This window comes from Podarcis gaigeae (assembly GCF_964106915.1).
Source record: "Podarcis gaigeae genome assembly, chromosome: 10".
Classification (NCBI taxonomy): domain Eukaryota; kingdom Metazoa; phylum Chordata; class Lepidosauria; order Squamata; family Lacertidae; genus Podarcis; species Podarcis gaigeae.
This window is the reverse complement of record NC_139686.1, coordinates 17,762,769-17,784,726: the sequence shown is the minus strand read 5'-3', so window position 1 is coordinate 17,784,726 and position 21,958 is coordinate 17,762,769. Positions and strand designations below refer to the sequence as shown.

General features: G+C 39.8%; 2 protein-coding genes across 6 annotated transcripts in view; both read left to right on the top strand.

The window, feature by feature from the left end:
- Positions 1–21,958, top strand: part of LOC310826186 (tigger transposable element-derived protein 1-like) — a 1,677,490-nt gene that overhangs the window by 360,275 nt on the left and 1,295,257 nt on the right. The gene's annotated exons all lie outside the window — the stretch shown is intronic.
- CACNA1C (calcium voltage-gated channel subunit alpha1 C) overlaps positions 1–21,958 on the top strand; it is a gene marked incomplete at its 5' end in the record, with an annotated part of 442,620 nt that overhangs the window by 262,094 nt on the left and 158,568 nt on the right. For all 5 annotated transcript variants that reach the window (XM_083699782.1, XM_083699784.1, XM_083699786.1 and 2 more), the window contains 2 exons: positions 4,709–4,867; positions 8,737–8,933. In XM_083699782.1, the coding sequence (XP_083555908.1) occupies positions 4,709–4,867; positions 8,737–8,933 (356 nt within the window). The remainder of the gene's footprint in view (positions 1–4,708; positions 4,868–8,736; positions 8,934–21,958) is intronic.

Here is a 21,958-nt window from a genome sequence, read left to right as displayed (position 1 = left end):
ACTTCAAGGAAAACATACCCTCCAGCTCTAGATTCATGTTTGGCCACTCACATCTCTGGCACTGTCCTAACACAGTACCTCACTGGCTTTGCAAAGCCCTACGTGCCCATCAGGTGTTTCCCAGGCTGTTATATTTACTCTTATTAGATTTGTTGCCCTGGTTTTGAGCGCCATTGCTGAAAAGCTGTAGTCCAAAAAGAGTTTGAAAATAAAACTGCTAATATCATAATGCCATTATGTGAATCTATGGTGCTACCTCACTTTCAATACCGTATACAGTTCAGGTTACCGCACATCAAAAAGAATAATCTTTGTCTCCTGTGCTGGATAAAAAATGCCTCTTCCAGTCTTCTATTCACCCAGAAGGAACTCAGTGGATGGGGTGGAGCCAACCGCTATATTGGGAAAGTTTCAGAAAAAGGCAACAAAAATAGTCAAGGAGCAAGTTGCCTGTAAAGAAGAGTTTCATGATTTGGATACTTTTAAGCTTTAAAAGGTGAGGAGGAGGAGGAGACATGATATAGTTGTATAAGTTGGTGCATGGTGTCAACAAAGTGGACAGAAGCTTTTCTCCCTCCCCCATAATTCTAGAACTCCTGGAAGATTCAGAACAGACAAATGGAAGTACTTATTCACACAGTATATTTTTGAACTCTGGAATTCACTACCACAAGATGTAATAGTGCTAACTTGGATGGGTTCAAAAGAGGTTCACAAAAAACCATGGAGATCTATGACCACTAACTATGATAGCTGTCTTACCTCTAGTATCAGATGTGATATGCCTCTGAATACTAGTAGTTGAACACAAGTGGTGAAAGTGCTATTGTGGTGAAAGTCCTAGCTGTTAACTTCCATAGGCATCTGGTTGGCCACTGTGAGAAGAGAATTCTGGGCTAGATGAGTCAGATCCTGCAGGGCTCTTCTTTCATTCTTAAGGTTTTTGTATAGCTTCAGAAATGTGCAGGGGGCTGTTGACAGGCGGGCTAAAGTAGATGTATCAAAAAGGAGCAGAGTCAACAGAGAACCTATCTCTAATGGTATCTAGTCCTGATCTCTGTAAATAACAACAGTTGATGCATGTACTAGAGGTTAGCCAAAGAACTATATGTGAATTTGACCTTTTTAGCTAGTTTTCATACTTTAATGCAACTAGGTGCAGTGGCCTTTGAGAACCAATGTGGAGTAGTAGTTAGGTGTGCTGGACTAGGACCTGGGAGACCAAGGTTCACTCGACCATAAAGGCCACTTGTGACTTTGGACCACTTACTGTCTCAGCATAATCTACCTCAAAAGGTTGTTGTGAAGATAAAAATGAGAGAGGAGAAGTATGTATACCACCAATCTAGTCCAGCAATTAATTGTGTATGGGAAGTCCACAAGCACAATAGGAGAGTGAAATCCCTCTCCCACTGTTATTCCTCAATGACTTGTATTCAGAAGCATGCTCCCTTGGCCATCCAGCATGACTTGTGGCTTTGATAGTCTTATCCTCCATGAATTTGTAAAATCCTCTTTGAAGGCTATTAAATCTCTGGGCACCACTGGAGGTGCTATTTAAGTTAGACATGTATGCACTCAATCGGTTTAAATACAATGTGTGAAAATTGTGTTGAAAATAAAGAAACCAAGAAAGTGGATTGTTCTAAATGACTCACTTGGATTTTATGTGATGGTATGATAAAAAAAGTTGAAACACATATTTTTGCTGTCATGGCATTATCAGTACTGATCTTAGTTTTCATGTGTTGGCTTACACTTGTGAACACATCAGCCTTTACATGAGCTGTATGTCAAAACAGGCTCATTCTGTAGCTTATGCAGCATATCTCAGCTAATTTTTCACTTAACAGCAGATCATTTGACAATAATCAGTTTGAAATGCCATACGGCAATATATCGAGCATTAAAACTGTTCATAATGCACCACCAGTGTTCATAATACTTATGGTGTCATGTTCTAGATTCACAAGTGTATAGTCTAAAGATAAGCAAGTTGGCAAGGGAACAAGAAGGAAAAATAAAGAACAGGTGAAAGTTGCCTCATCCCTTCTCCCCTCCAGTCCCTGCAGAACAAGGCATGGGCTCCACATCCAGAGCAGTCAAGGACAGGTTCTGGCTCATCCATTTTGCCTATTGTGCCACCAACTCTGTCTCCATGGTTGTCTCTCAGGAACCAGGATCAGATGTAGGTCAGCAATTATAAATATGGTGTCAGTGAAGTAAACTCTTTATTCAAAACAGTGCAGGCCTAGTGATCCCAGCAATTCTTTCCAGTAGGTCTTGCCCCCAATGAGACAGTTGCAAGGATGAAAGGTGCCACTTTTCCACTACACTCTAAGGCTTTTTCTCTCCGGGGTCTTTCCCAAGCAGTTGCAAACTGTGTCTGTGCACAACCAATATCTGCTCTGCTCTTTTCATTTCTCTACATGCTAGGAGACCAGGAGGGCAGGGAGCTGGTCGCAACAGGAAAGTGAGACTCCCTAGATTCTTTAGCAGCTTGTTTCAATTCTGCTTCTTGGCCAAAGTCCAATTAAGCCTCAGAGACTGTACTGTTCTCTGCCTCTTCCTGCTCACTAAACCCTATTACATCTTCTGCTTCTGACATCTCCTCCTTCCAGTTTGCTTCTTCTCCCTCTGACCACTCATTGTTGCCCCACCACCACTCCCTTGGCTCTGTGTCTTCTTCTCCTGGGGCTTCCCTTTGGGGTTCTCCAGCTGGTGCCTCCCGCCACTCCCTCTGCATCCAGCTAGTCTATGACATTGTTAGAAACCATGTCTAGCACTGCCTTTCAAAGGAAGGGAGGTTTCTCACCTGCCCCACCTGCTTCAAAAGAGGCAGTAATGCCACCTCCATCACTCAGCTCACAGAGGTGCTAACACAGGTGTGAACAAACAGTAAAGGCTCAGCCTTCCTGGCATAGTGCAATGTTGCTTGCCCAGTCTCACCATCCTAAGTTAATTGGTTACTCTATTTTCTATACACACCTCTGTCCAGGCAATAGAGAGCCTTGGGACTCATCTACACAGGTCAATTTATAATGTTATAAATGCATTATAAAAATGTGACACCAGATGGTGCTGTAGAGCAGCAATCTGAAGTAAATGAAAATTTCCATTGGGAGCTGTATTTTTTAAATAGTTTTTTTCCTCATAGCGTTTTTTATATCTGTGGAGATCCAGCCTTGGAGGTTCTCCACCCCTGCTGAAACGTCTTAGTGGCACGATGCCAGTCTACACTAAACAAGCTTGTACAGTTGTGTTTTATCACCAAAAATATTTGCCACAAATAAGTCTAAAAACACAGGATAATTAAACATTGGAATGCAATGGCATAACAGAGACATATTATAGATGCTTCATAAAATATTAGAGAACAAAGGATGGCAATTTCAATAAATGGAATTTTAATATACTAAAGTTACAATATTAATATATTAAAAATACATTGTTTTTCTTGTTCCCTGTAAATCATATAAAGTTTTATACAACTGACAGTTGTCCAAATTATTGGTGCTCATATCATTGTAAAAGTTATCTTTCCAAGTTAATTTATTAGTAATTCAGGGGTTAAATACAGGTCCAATATATCTGCAGAGTCTTCAGAAAAACTAAGAGAGCTTGTAATTGTTGGCCATTTCTGAAGCTATTAGGGTGTTTAAATTGATGCCCTCTTAGCTTTCCTTACACTGATGACTTACTAATATGGTAATGTTTATTACAATAGCATTTCCATCTGTGAATCTTTAAAGCCTTTGCAAACATGAGTGCATTTACTACAGCACAACAAAATCTGTAGAGTTATTCCCCAAAGAGCACTTCTGAGCTGGTTTTCCAGAATCAGAAAAAACAGCATCTGCGTTGCACTCCAGAAAAGACTGTGTTTCAAGTGAAGTGGTCCCTTTGTAGTGTCCTAATCCAGTTATGCTAAAATTTACTATCATTAACAATCTGTCAGACCTGGCTTTGTGAAGGTGGGGACAGTCGGGTTAGAGTGTATCCAGCAGTGTGTATCCAACTAGAATGAATTTTAATTGCTCAAAGCAATAAGCAAGCCTGACCCTTGTTTTTATATATTGTTGTTGTTGTTTAGTCATTTAGTCATGTCCGACTCTTCATGACCCCATGGACCAGAGCACGCCAGGCACTCCTGTCTTCCACTGCCTCCCACAGTTTGGTCAAACTCATGCTCGTAGCTTCGAGAACACTGTCCAATCATATTAGCTCGTTCATTCTGGCCTCTTGCTTCAAACAGGCTTCCATGGATGGGTGTGGTTGATCTTCCTATTACTTTGGACCTGTAGTTCTTACCTTTGTTCAGAGCTGAATGGTAAAATACAAGCTGAAGTATTGCTTAATATCCTTCCAATAGCACCTCCTACAAGACTTGTCATCCTGTTGCCGTGAAATAATACTTTATTTAGTAATGCAAGTGCACAAATCCTTACACTCAGGGGTTTTAATTTTGAGATTAGGTTCCACTATTAAAGCTATGTAAGCATAATGATGACGACAAGGAAGCACCATTTTATAACTGCTGATGTAATATGTTAGTCATTTTCTTGATCAGATAGCAAATGTGAAAGAAATAGCAAAATAATTTGTATATTTGTATATTTATTAAATGAAGCATTTTCCTGCATACCTGTGTCTTCAGTAGATTATTCAGCATTCACTTCTTGCTACAGTGTTGTCTTTCTCATTGCAGGCCTCCAGGTGGTTTTAAATTCCATTATCAAGGCCATGGTCCCTTTGCTGCACATTGCCCTGCTGGTGCTGTTTGTCATAATTATCTATGCTATCATTGGATTGGAGCTCTTCATGGGGAAGATGCACAAGACTTGTTATGTAACAGAGAGCTTATCAGGTAAGAAATATCCTATGTAATCCCACATTGTGTAACACCTTTTATTATCAGTGGAAAGTGGCTATGATGTGATTGGATTTAACAGTACTTAATATCAGCTTAGTGAATGTGAAAGCTCCAGTGATGATCAAATAACACCTGTTCTGCTTGCCTTGCCTGCCCTGCACTAAGAGCCAAAAGCTCAAAGGATAAGAAAGAAGCTAAGAAAGCTCTATCATGCAATCTCTGTAGATAGTTTTAAATAGAGCAGTGCTATAAACAACATCTCCAACATATTCTTCTAATTCAGGAGCAAATCACCATAAGACTGGAAGGGGCGAATGAGAAGCCATTTGTGCATTTTCTCGGTGCAGTCCCCTGTCAAACAGCATAACGTAATGAAGGGTGCATACAAGGCTCTTCTTGCTTCTTCTGTAGCCTATTAAAGACTGAAAGAGCCATGGGTTCATATAATTAAAGTATGACATTGTTCCATAAGTTGCTCTCATTTCCAGACAAACCAATGTATCTCATGGATTTGTTTGCAAACCACCTTGACAGCTTTTATAAAATCAAAAGGGAGAATAAAATTATCTTAAATAAAATATGTGCCACACTTGATATGTGGTTGTCAGGAGGTGATTGTTGCTAAACATGTGGATCCTGCTTTACCATGTAGCTGAACCATAATGAAGAAACTTGACAAATACAGAAATGACCATTCAGATTGCAGATGTAAAGGAAGCATAACCACTTTTCTCATGGATGCAGCTCCTCCTATTTAAATAATTTGCTATGTGGAAATGTCAACATTTAGGAGAGGGAAACCTAAATGTGGACTGATCAGTGGCATAGAGAATTAAGGCTCTTGTGAGAAATGATTCAGATGATCCACATATCAAAGGAGGGAGCCACCAGGAATAAATAACTGCTCTGATCAAAAAATAATGGAGCACTGACTCTTAGTCACTGCTACTTATTTTCTTCCACATTCATCTTCCTTTCCTTTCCTTTCCTTTCCTTTCCTTTCCTTTCCTTTCCTTTCCTTTCCTTTCCTTTCCTTGAGCAGCACATGTCCTTCTGAGATTAAGCATTAATCTTTGTTTTTTATTTGTTTACTAGCATGGGTTTCCATGGCCAAACAATTCCTATCTAGAAATGTTGTTAGTGGGGAAACCACCTGAAGCCAGTAAAAGGCACTCCAGGCTACTAAGGTTGCCTTGACTCTAGTGGCAACACTGGATCTTGGACTATTCCCAAACTACAAACTTGTTCTCTCAAGCAGAGTGCCACACTGGCCAGAACAGGTTGAACACTAATTCTCTGAACCTGAGAACAATATACCCACAGTGCCTCTGTCTTCTCAGGATTCAGTCTCAGTTTGCTCGCCCTCATCCAGCCCATTACTGAGTCCAGGTACCCGTTCAATGACTATACAGCCTCACCTGACTCAGATGACATTGAGGAGTAGAATGTCAGCAGCATACTGGTGGCACCTCATTCTGAATCCCAAAATGACCTCAGTCAGAAGCTCTATGTAGATGTTATAAAGCAAATTTAATATTATGTCAAACTGAGTCACAGAGTGACTAATTACTGAGAACCTATGCTCGCAGGCAGCTCAACAACTGTAGTTTCACTTATCCTCCTCTGGGACCCAACAACAGGGATTCAAGCCCCAAATTTCCACCCTCCCTAAATTTTGTGAACCTATCTAGTAATTGCAGTTTGAACCTGATACAGTATCATTATTATCTTAATTCCCAAGCTAAAATCAAGCTGGTATAGTCAAATTCTGAGGTTTGGGCAGGTAGGTAGGCAGGCAGGCAGGCAGGCAGGCAGGCAGGCAGGCATGTGTGTGTGTGTAAATAATCCTTTTTGTTGCTCCTGAATGAAACTTTCGTTTAATCAAATCTGATGCCAGCAAAAGTAGCATCACCCTCCTCTCTGCCTCTCCCACACAGCACCCTATTTGGATCAATAATTTATTGTTTAGCCTATCCAATCATTGACTTCATGTTTTAACTTTATGGTAGAGCTTTCAGTCTGCATGGAGAGGGGTATTTTCCAGAGCTGAACTGTTGCAGTAGAATTTAGTGTCCCAAGTTCATCATATGCCACAACAAAATGGTTTTGACTTTTGTCATTAGCTCATTGATCTGGATATGAGCTGGCAATGTTAAGAGCAACAACTGTCATATCCTATTATCAGTATAGTTCCCAAATATAAACTGTTGTAAATGTTAATAATGTGTAGTCTGACTCAGTGACTCTAGTTCTAGACAAAGCTTCTTGGCTTGTTTTACTTTCACATACTCTTTCCATTTACAAACTCAAACAAACCATCCCTTGAGTCTTTTCAAGTAGTCATATAAGACAGAGATGGCAAAGCTTTTCAGGCTGAGGACCACACTGCCTGGTTCAACCCCTACAAGGGGCACAAGGCAGTGATGAGTGTGGCCAAGAAAATGGGTGTGAACCCCCCTCAGTCTCCCACAGACATGCACTTCATGCCCGTCACAGCACACATACACACAGCAGGTCACAGTGCAACACAGCACACACAGAAAGAGATGCACAGTTCTTTTTAAAAAGAATATATACTTCGTTTACTTGCAAATATATTTTTAAAAATTGGAATCCTGCCAACCAGCTGCATAGAGAGAAAGATGGAGATAGATTTTTTTATCTGCTACCACCACCATTTCACCTTGCTCACTAAGCAGCTGCTTGATCTTTTCTCTATCTTTCCCACCTGCCCCTGTCCTTGCCTTTCCTGATTCTGAGGGGAAAGGTAGCAACAGTGATTGTGGACTGTAAACAGTAGGGCAAATGAGAATAAATTCAGTGATGTTTCCAAATTGTTCAGGAATAAGTATAAAACTGCACAGCATGAGTGGCTATTTAAGTCTGGTCTAGAGATGTTTTATATGTGCACTTATAAAGAAGGCAATAGAAGAGTCATGTGAAAAGAAGAGTACAAATAAATTCTGGCATTGCACTTGAGAGTCACATGAGTCAGTAAATTTTTTTTCCATCCATGTTATGTGGATGCATAATACTTGATGATGTCAAAGTGCCTTTTAGGTTGTTTTGAGATCAACTCATAACCTGTATAACATATTTGGGACTGTAACAACAAGAACAAATCTCAGGAATTGCCTGTTGACTTTGGGAGGCTTCTCTCTTCCCGTTGTTTGTTTGTGCCATCAAAGAACTAATTCCTGGAACTGTTTGCCTTTCTGCTCTGTACATCTTATCTACCTGTGGTACACTATGTTCTGGATTACATATGGCCTGATCTATTGGAGAATAGAAGCATTTACAGCAGATGATCTTTTGGACCAAATCAGTTTTATGATTTTTGTTTTGTTTTCTGAATTAGGTTTTTTTATTATTTGTAACAAATCCAAGAACCATATGAAAGTAATGCAGATTATAACATTTTTTACAAGCACAATGGCTATAGATGTCAAGATAGGGGAACTATTCTATTTGTTTATATCCATATTTCTAGAATTTTATAAAGTAAAGGGGAAGTTAAAATACTTCTTGAAAGGTTGCTCCTGAGGTTTGAGGTGCCTTCCATACTGGCATGGAGTATGGCATGAGGAGCTATAGCAGGAAGAGGGAACCTGCAGAAATCAGGACCTTTCCTTCAACTGCCACACACAAGTAGAAGCACATTCCAGGCACACATTGGTGTCTTTGGATCAAAGGCAGTATGTAAACTGCCCCGATTTCTATGAAGCACAAGCACAGCATGAATATATAAAAAGTTAATTACAATTAATGTCTTCAGATACCTTGCCACCATTACAAGCAAATAACTCTTTGCCTCACCATTCAATTGCATGGATTTTAACAATTCTTTATCCCTGTTGTTTAAGATACACCAGCAGAAGAGGAACCCTCTCCTTGTGCACCTGTATTTGCACATGGGCGGCAATGTCAGAATGGTACTGAATGCAGACCAGGATGGGAAGGACCTAAGCATGGCATTACCAACTTCGACAATTTTGCCTTTGCCATGTTAACTGTGTTTCAGTGCATCACCATGGAGGGCTGGACAGATGTGCTATACTGGGTATGTATGTGAAATCAATCTGTGGCAATGTGGATACAGCACTCTTCTTATGTCATGCTCAAATCATGGGGCTGTCATTGCTATTTTGTTATACTGCTTGCTCTGTATGTCATGCAAATGGGATAACTACTGAATTGATACCTCAGATTGATGTAGTGCATTAAAGGGGCAGTATGACAGGCCTTCACTGTTTGTTCTTAGCTTTCAGTGTTATCTTTCAATTTATATTTATTGATCAAGATTTTCACTATGCTTTTACTGACCAGTGTTTTCTTGCATGAGAAATGTTTCATACTGCTCCAGATTAATAAAGCAGCACAATTTCTGGCTAACCAAATAATTACACTTCATTTAACCATCTTACTATCACTGGAAGCACCAGCCTCTAGATATCTATATAAATGAAGACTCTTGGGTCATACTTATAGGAATATCTAAATTGTTAAGCTATTTCCAACACACAACAACTGAAATTTAGTGTGTAATAATCTATGTCACCCTGATTACTAAAAGAAAAAGAAATCTAGAAACAGAATGGGATGAATCCAACGGTAGTCATCCTCAGAGTAACTATTTTAGGTCCATTAATTTCAATGGGTCTACTCTTAAGTAAAATTTAGATGGCGACAACCCAACATATCTATCTCTGTCCCTTGAAACTTAGGCCATGGAGTCTTCCTCATAATAACAACCAACGTTCCACTACAGTGTAAGCACAGATGAGGACAGCCAGAAATCTTTGGTGACAGAATACAAACTGTAGTTACTAGTATTAGTATAGGAGTCACAGAGCTAAACGATGACCATGTCTGGGCCTATGGAAGCAGGGTTGTCCAAATCTAAACATTCCATAAATAAGTTTGTCCTATATTCCTTAAATTGTTCCAGAGAAGGAAGTTCTACTACTTTCCTGAGCAACCTATCCTCTTGTCTAAAACATTCTTAGACTGAAGAAGTCTGTAGTAATGTTAGAAATTACAGCTTGCATCACAGACAAGATTTATGGTTTCATATACTCTTAGTAAACTCCTCTGGTTTCTTGAGTGAAGTGTCTCTGTGACTGAATCTCCATCACTTCCAGTGTCAGAAACAGGAGGAAAATTACAGGGGCAGTCACAGAAGGGGCACAGCTTATTTCTAGGTGGGCAAGTTGTTCTCTGAATGAAAAATATGCAATATGTTAACAATAGGAGTCCAGCAATGAGAGCAAGGGTTAGGGGCCAGGTTTGCCCCTTCCCCCCAGTTCCCCTCTGGTGCTGTCCATGCACTTCTCTAGCACAGATCCTGTACTAATAAGTCAGAACTGCAAGTTCACAGAAAACAAAGCTGAACAAGGCACACTGAGTTTCAGTTGTCATTAATATGATAAAGTTTAGCCAGAATTAGCTCATAGACAGGGTTAAAACATAAAGGTAAGAATTCCAGGGGTGCTTTCATGACCCTGCGAAGCATTTTCACTCATAGGAATTGGCATTCAGTTCAGTGATTGTGTGACTCTACATGTGACTTGAATTCTGGTTAGCAAACTACCTACTCTGTTGAAGTGAAAGAGGAAAGCTATGTGGACAGTGGAGCACCATGCATACAGTGGAGCCCCTGAAGCCACAGGGAATCACTTCATTATTGGATTTAAACTTGTTTGAATCCATCCTCTTATGTGTATTTAAAACTTTTTTAAAAAATCTAAAAGTAGCAGTCCAGCAGTCCAGTGGGGAACACCATCATGAGACATAAGGTTACCATCTGAGTTATAATCAGCACAGGACACATATATTAGACCAGTTTTTTTAATATCAAGCAAAATTGTTAATCTGACATGGTTCTTCATCAGACTGGCATAGATAGCTTTGAGAGCAAGAATCAACTTAATTTTATTTATATGTTTCTGTCCTATCTCCTCTCTATGACTTGGCATGGGGTTTAATTTAAAAATAATGCTTATACATATTGCAGGGTTTATTTGAAACAAAAAACCATCATGCCATAAAAAGCTTAATTCTAGCCACCAGAATCTGGCCCAAATGCAAAAGGTTTTCAAACTTCTGCCATTTCTCCTTTCCCCCACCAAGGCTTTTGTGAATTTACAGGAAAGGAAATTCCATTTTCCAATAGTATGTGGATTTTTTTTTTTTACATTGTAAGGAATTCTGCAGCATGCTCCCTAGATTGGGCCTTCTCTAAAAGTGTTGGTATCTAAAGCAGCTGCCTGGGTTGATTGCTTGCACAATTGGGTTGGCCCCCTTGCTGAGTGGATTATAACAACCCAAGGGAACAAGGTAGGAAGCCTGCAAGTCTGATGCAGCTGGTTTAGACATGCTGACTTGTAAAACTCCCTTCCATCCTCCAGCATCTCTGAAATTGCACTCTTGAGCTTTGATGAAAAAGCTTGAAACAGAAGCTCACAGTTGCCCTGGAAACTCCTGTCAGGAAATCAAATTGGGGAAGAAACCAGGCAATAGATATAATTTACTTTGCTGACAGCCTTGACATGTTTTGTGAGCTTTGCTTATCCCTCTGCAGCCTGTTGAAGCCCATTGAGGGAGATGTGGTGATGAGGAACACAGTGATATTGCCACAATTTTTTTAATGTTATAAACAGAAGCACCACCCCACAATTTTCAGCAGCTGTGTTTGTGCTTTCTCACCCTTTATTTTTAAGGGTGCATAGGCTTGAATTAGCATGGCCTTTCCACACAAGAGAATAATCTGTTTTGCTGAATGCACCTCTCTGCATGTTTCCTGTGCATATTTTTTCTCCAAGAAAGAACTACTGCTTTCTTTTTAGATTGGTTTGTTTAGAAGGGGGAAACAATAAACACAGCAGATTTTGGCAGGGTTGTGAAATATAACAAAGAATAAGCCCAGGGAATTAAAAAAAACCAGTCATCGCTAATTAATTCCAAGTATCTCTTTGCCGAAAAAAGATGACAGGTATTGGGTGTTCATGTTTTGTGCCAGTGAGGAGCCATGATGCCAAGACAATTGCTGCCAATTCCAGAGGGCATATAAAACCCTGGATTGCTGTCACTTGTGTATACTACTTCATTTTAATTTGTTCTGATTTCAGATTGTCCATTATCTTGCTTTCTAAGTCACCATGTAGCCAGGATAATGTAACATTAGCCAGGCTATCACAGCACTTTTCATGAATAAAATGGATATAAGTTCTTCTTCAGAATATAGCTATTATTAGGAGAGAACTAAAAATGGACTGGTGACCACATCAAAAAACAAAAACAAAACAAAAAACACCAAATAAACTATCCTTTAAATGAATGCAAAAGGCACAGGCTACTCACAGTCTCTCTGTGATCATCCCACCTGTACAATATGGAAGACACTTGATTAATTATAGTTTATGATTCCTTGCAAACTAGAATTGGAAACCAGGGTTGATAGAATTTAGATATAACAGTGAACTATGGTTTCCCACAAACTATAGCATGGGCATGGCATTTAGTGGGTATTGCTGTACATAAGAAGAAGAAGAAGAAGAGTTTGGATTTGATATCCCGCCTTTCACTCCCCTTCAGGAGTCTCAAAGCGGCTCACATTCTCCTTTCCCTTCCTCCCCCACAACAAACACTCTGTGAGGTGAGTGGGGCTGAGAGACTTCAAGGAAGTGTGACTAGCCCAAGGTCACCCAGCAGCTGCATGTGGAGGAGCGGAGACACGAACCCGGTTCCCCAGATTATGTGACTACCGCTCTTAACCACTACACCACGCTGGCTCTCAGGAGATGGAGAGGAAGGAGCTCGTGAGGCTGAGGCTTCTTAGCTCCAAACTGTGGGTTGGTATTACATTTGAACCAATTGAGAATTTGCTGGGAACTAGAAAAGAGGAGGCCTCTGTCCAATGTCCTGCTCGGGAAGGATATATTTCACATTCCCACCTTTCTCTTGACCTTTTTTTAATCACTTTCTTCATTATTTTGCTCTTTTCTCATTCTTTCCCTAGCTGACGCTTTCACCATCACCAAATCCTATTTCTCAATCAATTGTTCCCAGCTATGGAACACTGGGATATAATATCAGCAGCAGTCTTTTGAAATAAAATTTCAAAGGTGTTGACTAGGGGAAGTGTCATAGTTCAGTGTCAGAGGGAACTGTCATTTTTGAAACAGAATTCAGTTCAGAATGTAGGATTTAATTTTACTGACTTTTCTTCCAAAATCAGTACAGTGGTACCTCTGGTTAAGAACTTAATTCGTTCTGGAGGTCTGTTCTTAACCTGAAACTTTCCTTAACCTGAGGTACCACTTTAGCTAATGGGGCCTTCTGCTGCTTCCGCACCGCCGCTGCACGATTTCTGTTCTCATCCTGAAGCAAAGTTCTTAACCCTAGGTACTATTTTTGGATTAGTGGAGTCTGTAACCTGAAGCATCTGTAACCTGAAGCGTATGTAACCTGAGGTACCACTGTACAGTGGTACCTCTGGTTATGTACTTAATTCGTTCCAGAGGTCCGTTCTTAACCTGAAGCACCACTTTACCTAATGGGGCCTGCCGCTGCGCCGCCGCCACGCGATTTCTGTTCTCATCCTGAAGCAAAGTTCTTAACGCGAGGTACTATTTCTGGGTTAGCAGAGTCTGTAACCTGAAGTGTATGTAACCTGATGTGTATGTAACCCAAGGTACCACTGTATTGTTTTCCAATCAGTTGCATCATATGGGAGATATGCAGAAAGTGAGAAAGAACAAATGAGTTCAGTATGGCTATTTTGCCTGCTAATTATTTGCTCAGGTCCAGTGTTTTCTCCACTAGCCAACTGTATACAGAACAATCTGTATGCAGGGACTGGGTTGGAGGTCAGCTGTTGATTGGTATAGTTTTCCCAAGAGAAACAGGAAACAGTTACTGCCAGGCCTCTGTGAGTACAAAAATCTATAAGGAAATTATGGCAAAGAACAAGAGTGAGAAGCCAGACCTTTTCTGCCTTCTCTCTTGTCATCTATTGTTTTTTGTTTGCATATACATAGTGGCTGATATGGAAAGACAAGAACAGGCTGGTTAAGGCTAAAATGTTCTTTTTGCTGGAAATTCTGCAAAACAGTGATATATAAATATGTGAATTAATTTATTAGTAGCTGAGTTATGGGCCAGTTATGGACTGTCAGTTGATTATTTCCAGAATGTTTTCTAATTTAGGACTTACAATACTAGCAATTGTAGCCCACCAGTCATCCTTAGCTGAACTGAATCCCCCATACAATATTTCAGAATACAGAGTTAGTGTTGCTTGGAGTTTCATAATACTTTGATACAAAGCTGCAACTTACATCAAGGTAACCCAAGCAGAAAAATCCAATGCAGAAGAAAAATGGACAGAGAATCCCACAAGATGGCTTCTGCTCTGCATGAGATCGTTTTGTATTGGTTTTTATGACTTGCTTTGTAACTTTACTATCATACAATGTTCTTGGGAGGGGGGGAAGCGGTGATTTTGGTCATCCCTTATTGTTAATACTACTGAAAGAGTAGAATTTACTACTCTGTGGATACCACAATGGTTCCAACAGTAGGAGGGAATTTTCTTGTTGTAGGTGGGAAGGGAAAGGGGGAAGGGGAAGTTTGGGGTTTGTTCACCGTCCAGCTGTTAAACTATTGCAAGCTGCCAGCAATTGTCTTTTAGATATAATGTTTTCCACACGCTCCTATAATTTACTAATCATCCTGGAACAAGTATGGATAATTTTAAAATAATCACATTTTTATGGGATCAGCCATAAAATGGAGATAGGTTTGGAAGGAATTAAGAAAAGGGAGACCAGACTTGATTCTGGTCCAGGAGACTCACCAGAGGAGGAGGGGGACTACAATGAGTATGTCTCCCCTCCCCTCCCCTCCCCTCCCCTCTTCTGGGGGACAGTGGTTTGCCTCTCAGGGAACATCTAATACTTGTGGGGTAGCAACATGTGTTGCGGATAAATCAGAATTTAAACCTGAACAAACCCTTAGTGATCCTGATCTACGTTACTTGTTTATCAGGGGCACATTGCAGAATCAGTGGCTGACTATTATGCACCAAACAACCAACAGGAAGAATTTTGGGGGGGAAACTTTGACGGAGCTGGAAAATTTTAGTTTACAAAGTGTAGGGCAGAACATGTCCAGAATGTGAATTTACCTTTACAAAAGACCTGAGTGTTCTACTTGTGATCAGTATGTTCCATTTGGTATTGAAGATACTAATATTCTTCAGAAAGCTGTAAATTAATAGATGCCCAGCATTTTCTACCTTGAAGCTTGAAGTATGAAAACATTACTAAAGAGAATGGAGAATTTATATCTTATTATATTTCTTACTATCTTTCTTTTCAAGCATTTAGTTGACTATGTCAATCATTACACAACATTTTATGCATTTTATGCTGTACACACACTCACACAAAGGAATCTTACATCTCTCTGTTGGGAAATGGAAAACCCTGAGCTTGGAGATTTGAAGCAATACTGTAAATCTCTTTCATAATAATCAGCCTTGTAAATGTAAATACAAAATAAACATAAGCAGAAGGGGAAAGCCCCTAGAATTTGAACTGAAATCAGCTCTAACATTTGGAGACCTAGTGTCCTGAAGAATATGTTCATGCTTACAGTCAGGGCTTTATCCTTTTCAGAGTGAATTTCCAAAGCTTGTAAAAGATGAAAAGACTTTTAAATAACTAAGGTTTCTAAGTACCAGAGGAATAGATGGATACTTCATAATGCTGTAGAATTTGCAATGAAATAATAATCAACCCTCCTGTGTAAATAGCCTTTGAGCCTTATGGGTACTTTTTAAAAAATCCATTTGGGAAAAGAAGCGGTCTTATTTTTTTAAAAAAAGAACACATTTACGCTGCTGGCCAAGGTGACCCACTAGCAAATACACTGTGATCAAAGTAATTTTGAAGGTCCTTTAGGGAGTTTGTATAGGTCACACATAATCAGTGCTAAAATAAAATAGATTGGCATATCTGACTGGGCCAGGGACTTCACCCAGGGTTTTTTAAAAAAAGAATCTGACTCCTTATGAGATTGTAGATTTACAGGGATCTGATGACACAACTCAAATTACACAGTCTTATTTATTATTGACTATCACAAAATGCATTATGCAAAATGAGGATGGCAGGTTCTTATCATAGGATATAGAACCCATGTAAAACAGTCAAGTCCAATACTATGTATTTTAAATACAGTATTAGACAAAACCATATGCTCAGTGGATGGAAGCAGGTATTAAAGTCCAAGGAGGTAACCTCATAGCTGGCCAGAGAGAGCAGGAGCTAGAACTGAGAAGACAGGAAGCCGTTAAGACCTTTAAAATATTAGAGAGCAAGAGAGTTTTACATTTGCAGAAGCCATGTTGATTCCTCAGCAAGACTTGTCCTTTTATATGCTTGATCATTTTACCTAAATAATACTTTCCACCAATTTACCTGGACAGATGTTAAGCCAAGTGACCTGTAATTTTCTGAATCCCCTTTAAAGAACTGGTATGGAGGCCAAGCTCAGGGACACGTTATGTGTTGAATGAATTTATTTCGGTCACTGACCAGAGTGCCACATTACATGTTAGAAGATCAGCTATTTGATATTTGAGTTCTATAAGAACTCTTGGATAGATGCCATCTGCACCTGATGATTTGTTACTTTTAAATTTCTTAATGAGGCCTATTTAGCTTACTTCTTCAAATGTCCTTCCTGAAAAGCTCAATTCAGGCACAGGGTTGTGTCCTACGTCTTCCACAGCATGCAGACATATGAAAGAATTCATTCAGTTTTACTACAACCTCCTTATCCTCTTTTAACAAACATGTAGCTCCTTTCTGGACTAATGGTCCAACCACATCTCTAGCTACTTTTCTGCTTCTGATGTGTTTCATAAAGTATATTGTTGGCCTTTATGTTTTTGGTGATATCCACTTTTGCTTTGTTTCTAGTGTTATTGCCAAACTACCAGTTACTTAAATGTATGGCCACATTTCCTCACTGTGTCTCCTGGGAGTGTTTGATGAATATGTTGTCTATTCCAAGCACTGGATTAAAATACAAGTTTCACTGGGCAAACTTTAAATAGGAAATTATTGAAAACGATCAAACATCATTTCTAGAAAATGTAGAAATTATGGCTGGGATATATACTAGCAGATCTGCAAAAGAGCACCTCTGTATATGTGGATCAGGGTCTATTGAGAATCTTTTATATTATATTATATATGATTCACCTAGAGCCAAATTTAATCTCCCCTTTTCAGACCGCCTTAGACTGCCTTAGACGTTCAACCAGATGTCTTTAAAATTAAAAGGCTATTGGCAGAAGTTGATAGGGTGGCACTATTTGTACTAGCAGCAAGAAAGATAAGGACAGCCTTTATGGATAATGCAAGTGCCAGACCCTAGGGATACTGACCAGAAGAAATGGTTTTTTGGTGTGTGTGTTTTCTGGACATTGGACATCTCTTTTAGTCTAGTGCATGTAAAGTCTGTCGTTCTGTAGTTATTTGATTTGTGCTTATATTGTATTGTGATGGCCATTAGCTATAAACAATAAAAATCTATTGATTGATTGATTGGTTGATTCAGAAAATATATGAAGTGTAGGCTACTGTGAACAGAATGGGCTGGCAGTAGAGAGTAATTATTTATGTGGTCCCCCATTCAGATTCAGATCTGCTTTGTTTTAACAAGGTGGCTGAATCATGTGGTTTCAGACTATGCCCTGAGACCTGTTGTATGCTATTTATTTAAAGAATTTTTACCCTGCTTCAATATGGCTAACCTGATTCAAAAACACCCACCCACCCACCCACCCCACTCACACATGAAAACAAAGTTCACCACAGCCAATCACAAACAAGCAACCACACTCTAGGCTAACCCCAGCTTCTCTCACCACCAAAGGTACACAAGCGAATAGCAATAAGAACCTGCACAAGCAATGCTGACACAACCCCCCCCCCCCACACACATACATTAAATAAAATAGAAACTTTGCCACCTGACCCCACCTACCATGGCTCCCTCCACCTCTTTCCCCCCTTTCTTCCTAATGTAACACTAATGTCTCAACAAACGAAACTGACCTGTAGAAAATGTAACTTGAAAAAATAGACATTGCACATATTTTTGTAAACCAAGAAATCTTTAATAAAAAATACATTAAAAAACAAAAAAACAAAACAAAATGATTAATAGAGACAGGGAGAGAAATAGGAGAAGAGGGGTGGGGGAACCACACTCAGGTATCAATTCTTAAAGTTAAAGTTCTCAGGTCTGAAGCTGAGATGGAAATAGTTCAGGTAGTTTGATGGAATAGTTGCTGCTAGAAGACACTGAAAGATAGGCAGAGCCAGCTGGTCTCTCAGAAGAGCTGTTAGAATAGCCTTGAGCAGGCATAGGCAACCTCTGGCCCTCCAGATGTTTGGGACTGCAATTCCCATCATCCCTAGCTAACAGGACAAGTGGTCAAGGATGATGGGAATTGTAGTCCCAAACATCTGGAGGGCCAGAGTTTGCCTATGCAGGCCTGCCCTTGAGTCTCTTCTCTCCTTCGGCTAGAGCCTGATGGAGTGCCTGCTGCTAGGTGATAGCTGAGTTGCTAGCCCACAGTTTTGCTTCAGAAGCAATGACCTTGCACAGATTTTACCTGCAACACTAGAGGTACCAGTTAAAGATCTCTAAGGAACAAAACGTGCCCCCATAGTTGCATCATAGAATATTCAGCCTATTATCTTGGATTGATCCTTTGAATTAGATGAAATCTAAGAACCTTTTGGTTGGGATGGGCTTACCTTAAAGTGGCAAAGGATCCTGTTGTCCCCCCCCCCCAATAAATAAGACTGATCTACAATGTCCAGACTAAGACAGATCTACAATGTCCAGAAAACACACAAACCAAATAAATAAACTTTGTTGTTGCTTCACACAATGGCTGCCCTGAACAACTCAGTATTGTTTGCTATATTTGTCCAAAGGGATTGCTGCTATGTTAATAAAGTAGCAACATTTCTTGGGGGAGGCAGAAGATGACTGCCCTTAATAAATAAGAAATCTGTCCCTCCTTGCCTGCATGTTAAGGCTACGCCACCAGAAAGTTCCTATAATTCATTCCCATGTTGTTGCTTTGTGAAGGATGAATAGTTCCCACCCTTAATAGAAAATGCTTGGTTTCGAGATAGTTGGGGCAAGGCAAGAGGATTGTAATTGGAAATGTATTATTGTTGAATGCAAAAAAGTTAGACAAGTACTTATTCTCTTTTTCCCTGGCAAATCACTCAATGTCTGGTTGTATAGTAGATCTAAGACTTAATTCTTTCACAAATCCTTATCAGACGTCTAACTAAGCAACTGTATCCCTCTGGGGTGGAGTATTGTTTAGGTTAGTTCATCAGGAACCATTACAAATCAATGGATTAGTTGCAGGCTCCTGGGGATGATTCTCTGCAGTTAGATAAGGGTCTCTGGCAATGCCTTGCTTTCTCTTGGCTCATTGCACTTTGGGAGAGAAGTAAATATGTTGGTTGAAAAGATAGTTCCCCTCCACCTCTGCTGTTATTACTGGCAGAGAGCCAGAATAGCTTGCTAACAGCCTGGCTCACTGCTAGGTGACTCCTTGCTTTTAATATTTTGTTCTCAGAGAGGAGACTCAGACTGCATCTGTAAAAATAAAAAGACAGGTTTCTGTATCAAAAAGCATTACTTGAGATGTTGCCCAGTTTATTTACTTGCATTGCCAGATATATACTGTAGATGGGATGCCAGTACAAATATTTCCATGTATGTGTCCATTCCTTATACAGTGAATAACAATGAATTTCATTGCTGGACAATATATTACACAAAGTGGCACCTCCCTCCTTAATAGAGGCAGTTGAATTGCACTGAATTGCTAATTGCTTTTGCATTCATTAGTTTTATCTTGCAAAGATTTAACTGACTCATCATGAAGGAAATAAAAATGAGACTTTATATGATAAAAAACAACCCCTAATATTTTGAGCAAATAAAAATCAGAGCAAGTTTTGCAAAGGATTGGAGCTCATATTGTATATCATTAAAATATTTTCTACCTGGAAATCTGGACATTTTCTTTCTTTCTTTCTAAAACAGTGTTCTTCCTCGTTTCTATTCTGGGCTACTATAACCACAGAGCAAAATGTTCTGTTGGCTTTGTGTGGCACCCTGACCCTAGGCAAATTTATTTGGGAGTTAATAGCACAATGCTATGCATGTTTACTCAGAAATCCAGTTGGGTGTCATTGGGGTGTATTTCATCACAGTAAGTGTGTTTAGATTGCAGTCCTAGTCAGTCCATTTTTTTCAGGGGGTATGCAAGGTTACGCAGTACCGGCACCTCTTTTGTTGTTAAAAAGTGTGACACTGTAACAACTTCATGGTGAGTACCGGCACCTATTTTTCTCTTCCCCTCGCGCCCAAACTTTGCACACTCTCTCTCCCCCCCAACTTTGTGCTCTCTCTCTCTCCCTCCTGCCTGAACTCCGCGCTCTTTCCACAGGGTGTGGTGCATTTTGTAGGTGTCTGGTCCCTATTATAGGAAATTTTGTGGGTGCTCGGGCACCCAGAGCCCTGAGGAGATGGCACCTATGTGTGGTGCTCATTTTCTAGTGGGGTGGGGTAGAATTTGTCCTTTTAGTTGTTTTGTACATTGTTGTTTTTTCCTTTGCTTTTTAATTGATTTTACAGGTTTGTATTTTATCTTAAGTTGCTTTGAGACTTTTTAAAAATAAAGTGACAAACAAATGTGAATAATAATACTAATAGGTTGATGATTGGTGCCAGATGGTGCAGACAAGAATGAAAGGGCTGGCGGTCAGCTACCAAATGATATAAGGCAAGTTTTCTACTGCTACTATTCATAAAAATAAAATGCCCTGTGTGGAACACAACTTGGAACAGGTGTTATATAGAGCTAGGCAGGCCCATGTTCTTAGCTGAAATTAAAGGTGGCTTTTCTTGATTTAGCCACCATGTGAGTGATGCTACAGCATAGCAGAGACTGAGGCAGGAACACCTTCAGAGTGAGAGCTGCTGTAGTGGTCACGGGCTCTGCTTTCTGAATTGCTGGTTTGAGTGCCCCCAACACCTTGCACCCTATCAGGACACCCTGCTTCTACTGATTTCTATATTTACTTTTACCACAAGATGAGATCAGTTCCTTTTGTCGAGTTTTCAAGTTTTAAAATTCAGATGTGGAAGTTTTGGGCACTGTTGACAATATGAAGTTTCACCAAATGCAGTTCCATGTTTCTGTATGTACCACAGATTATCTCATAATAGAACTAAGAAGCTGGTAGATGAACATCTTTTCTTGGTGCAGTTCATGCAACTCATAAATAAGAAATTCACATAGAACCAAATGCACTATTAAGGACCAAAAAACTTTTTATGATGGAACAGTTATAATAAATACCTTAATGTGTGTGTGTGTGGTGTTTTTTTAAATGAACAGTATTGAAAACATCCTGGCAGATTTCATGGTCTGGTTTGGCAGTGCGTGACTGCATCAAATATTACTGTGTGCAAGTTTTTCATCTCAGTAGAGAAACTACGAAAGACTAGGCTTTGGACTCAGCTTGTTGTTGTTTAGTCGTCTTAGTCCTGTTTGACTCTCCATGACCCCATGAACCAGAGACTCAGCTATAAAGCTGCAAATACAGTGGTACCTCGGGTTACATATGCTTCAGGTTACATACGCTTCAGGTTACAGACTCTGCTAACCCAGAAATAGTACCTCGGGTTAAGAACTTTGCTTCAGGATGAGAACAGAAATCATTCTCCAGCAACAGGAGACCCCATTAGCTAAAGTGGTACCTCAGGTTAAGAACAGTTTCAGGTTAAGAACAGACCTCCAGAACGAATTAAGTTCTTAACCCAAGGTACCACTGTAAAACATTTTAAGTGTGTTTTAAGTGCAATATACAATGTGACAATAGATGGCGATGGTGAGCCTTATGGAAATTCAATGTATTTTTTAAAAGGTTTTTATATGCGTGTAGATTCTACCCTGATCAGTAAAAA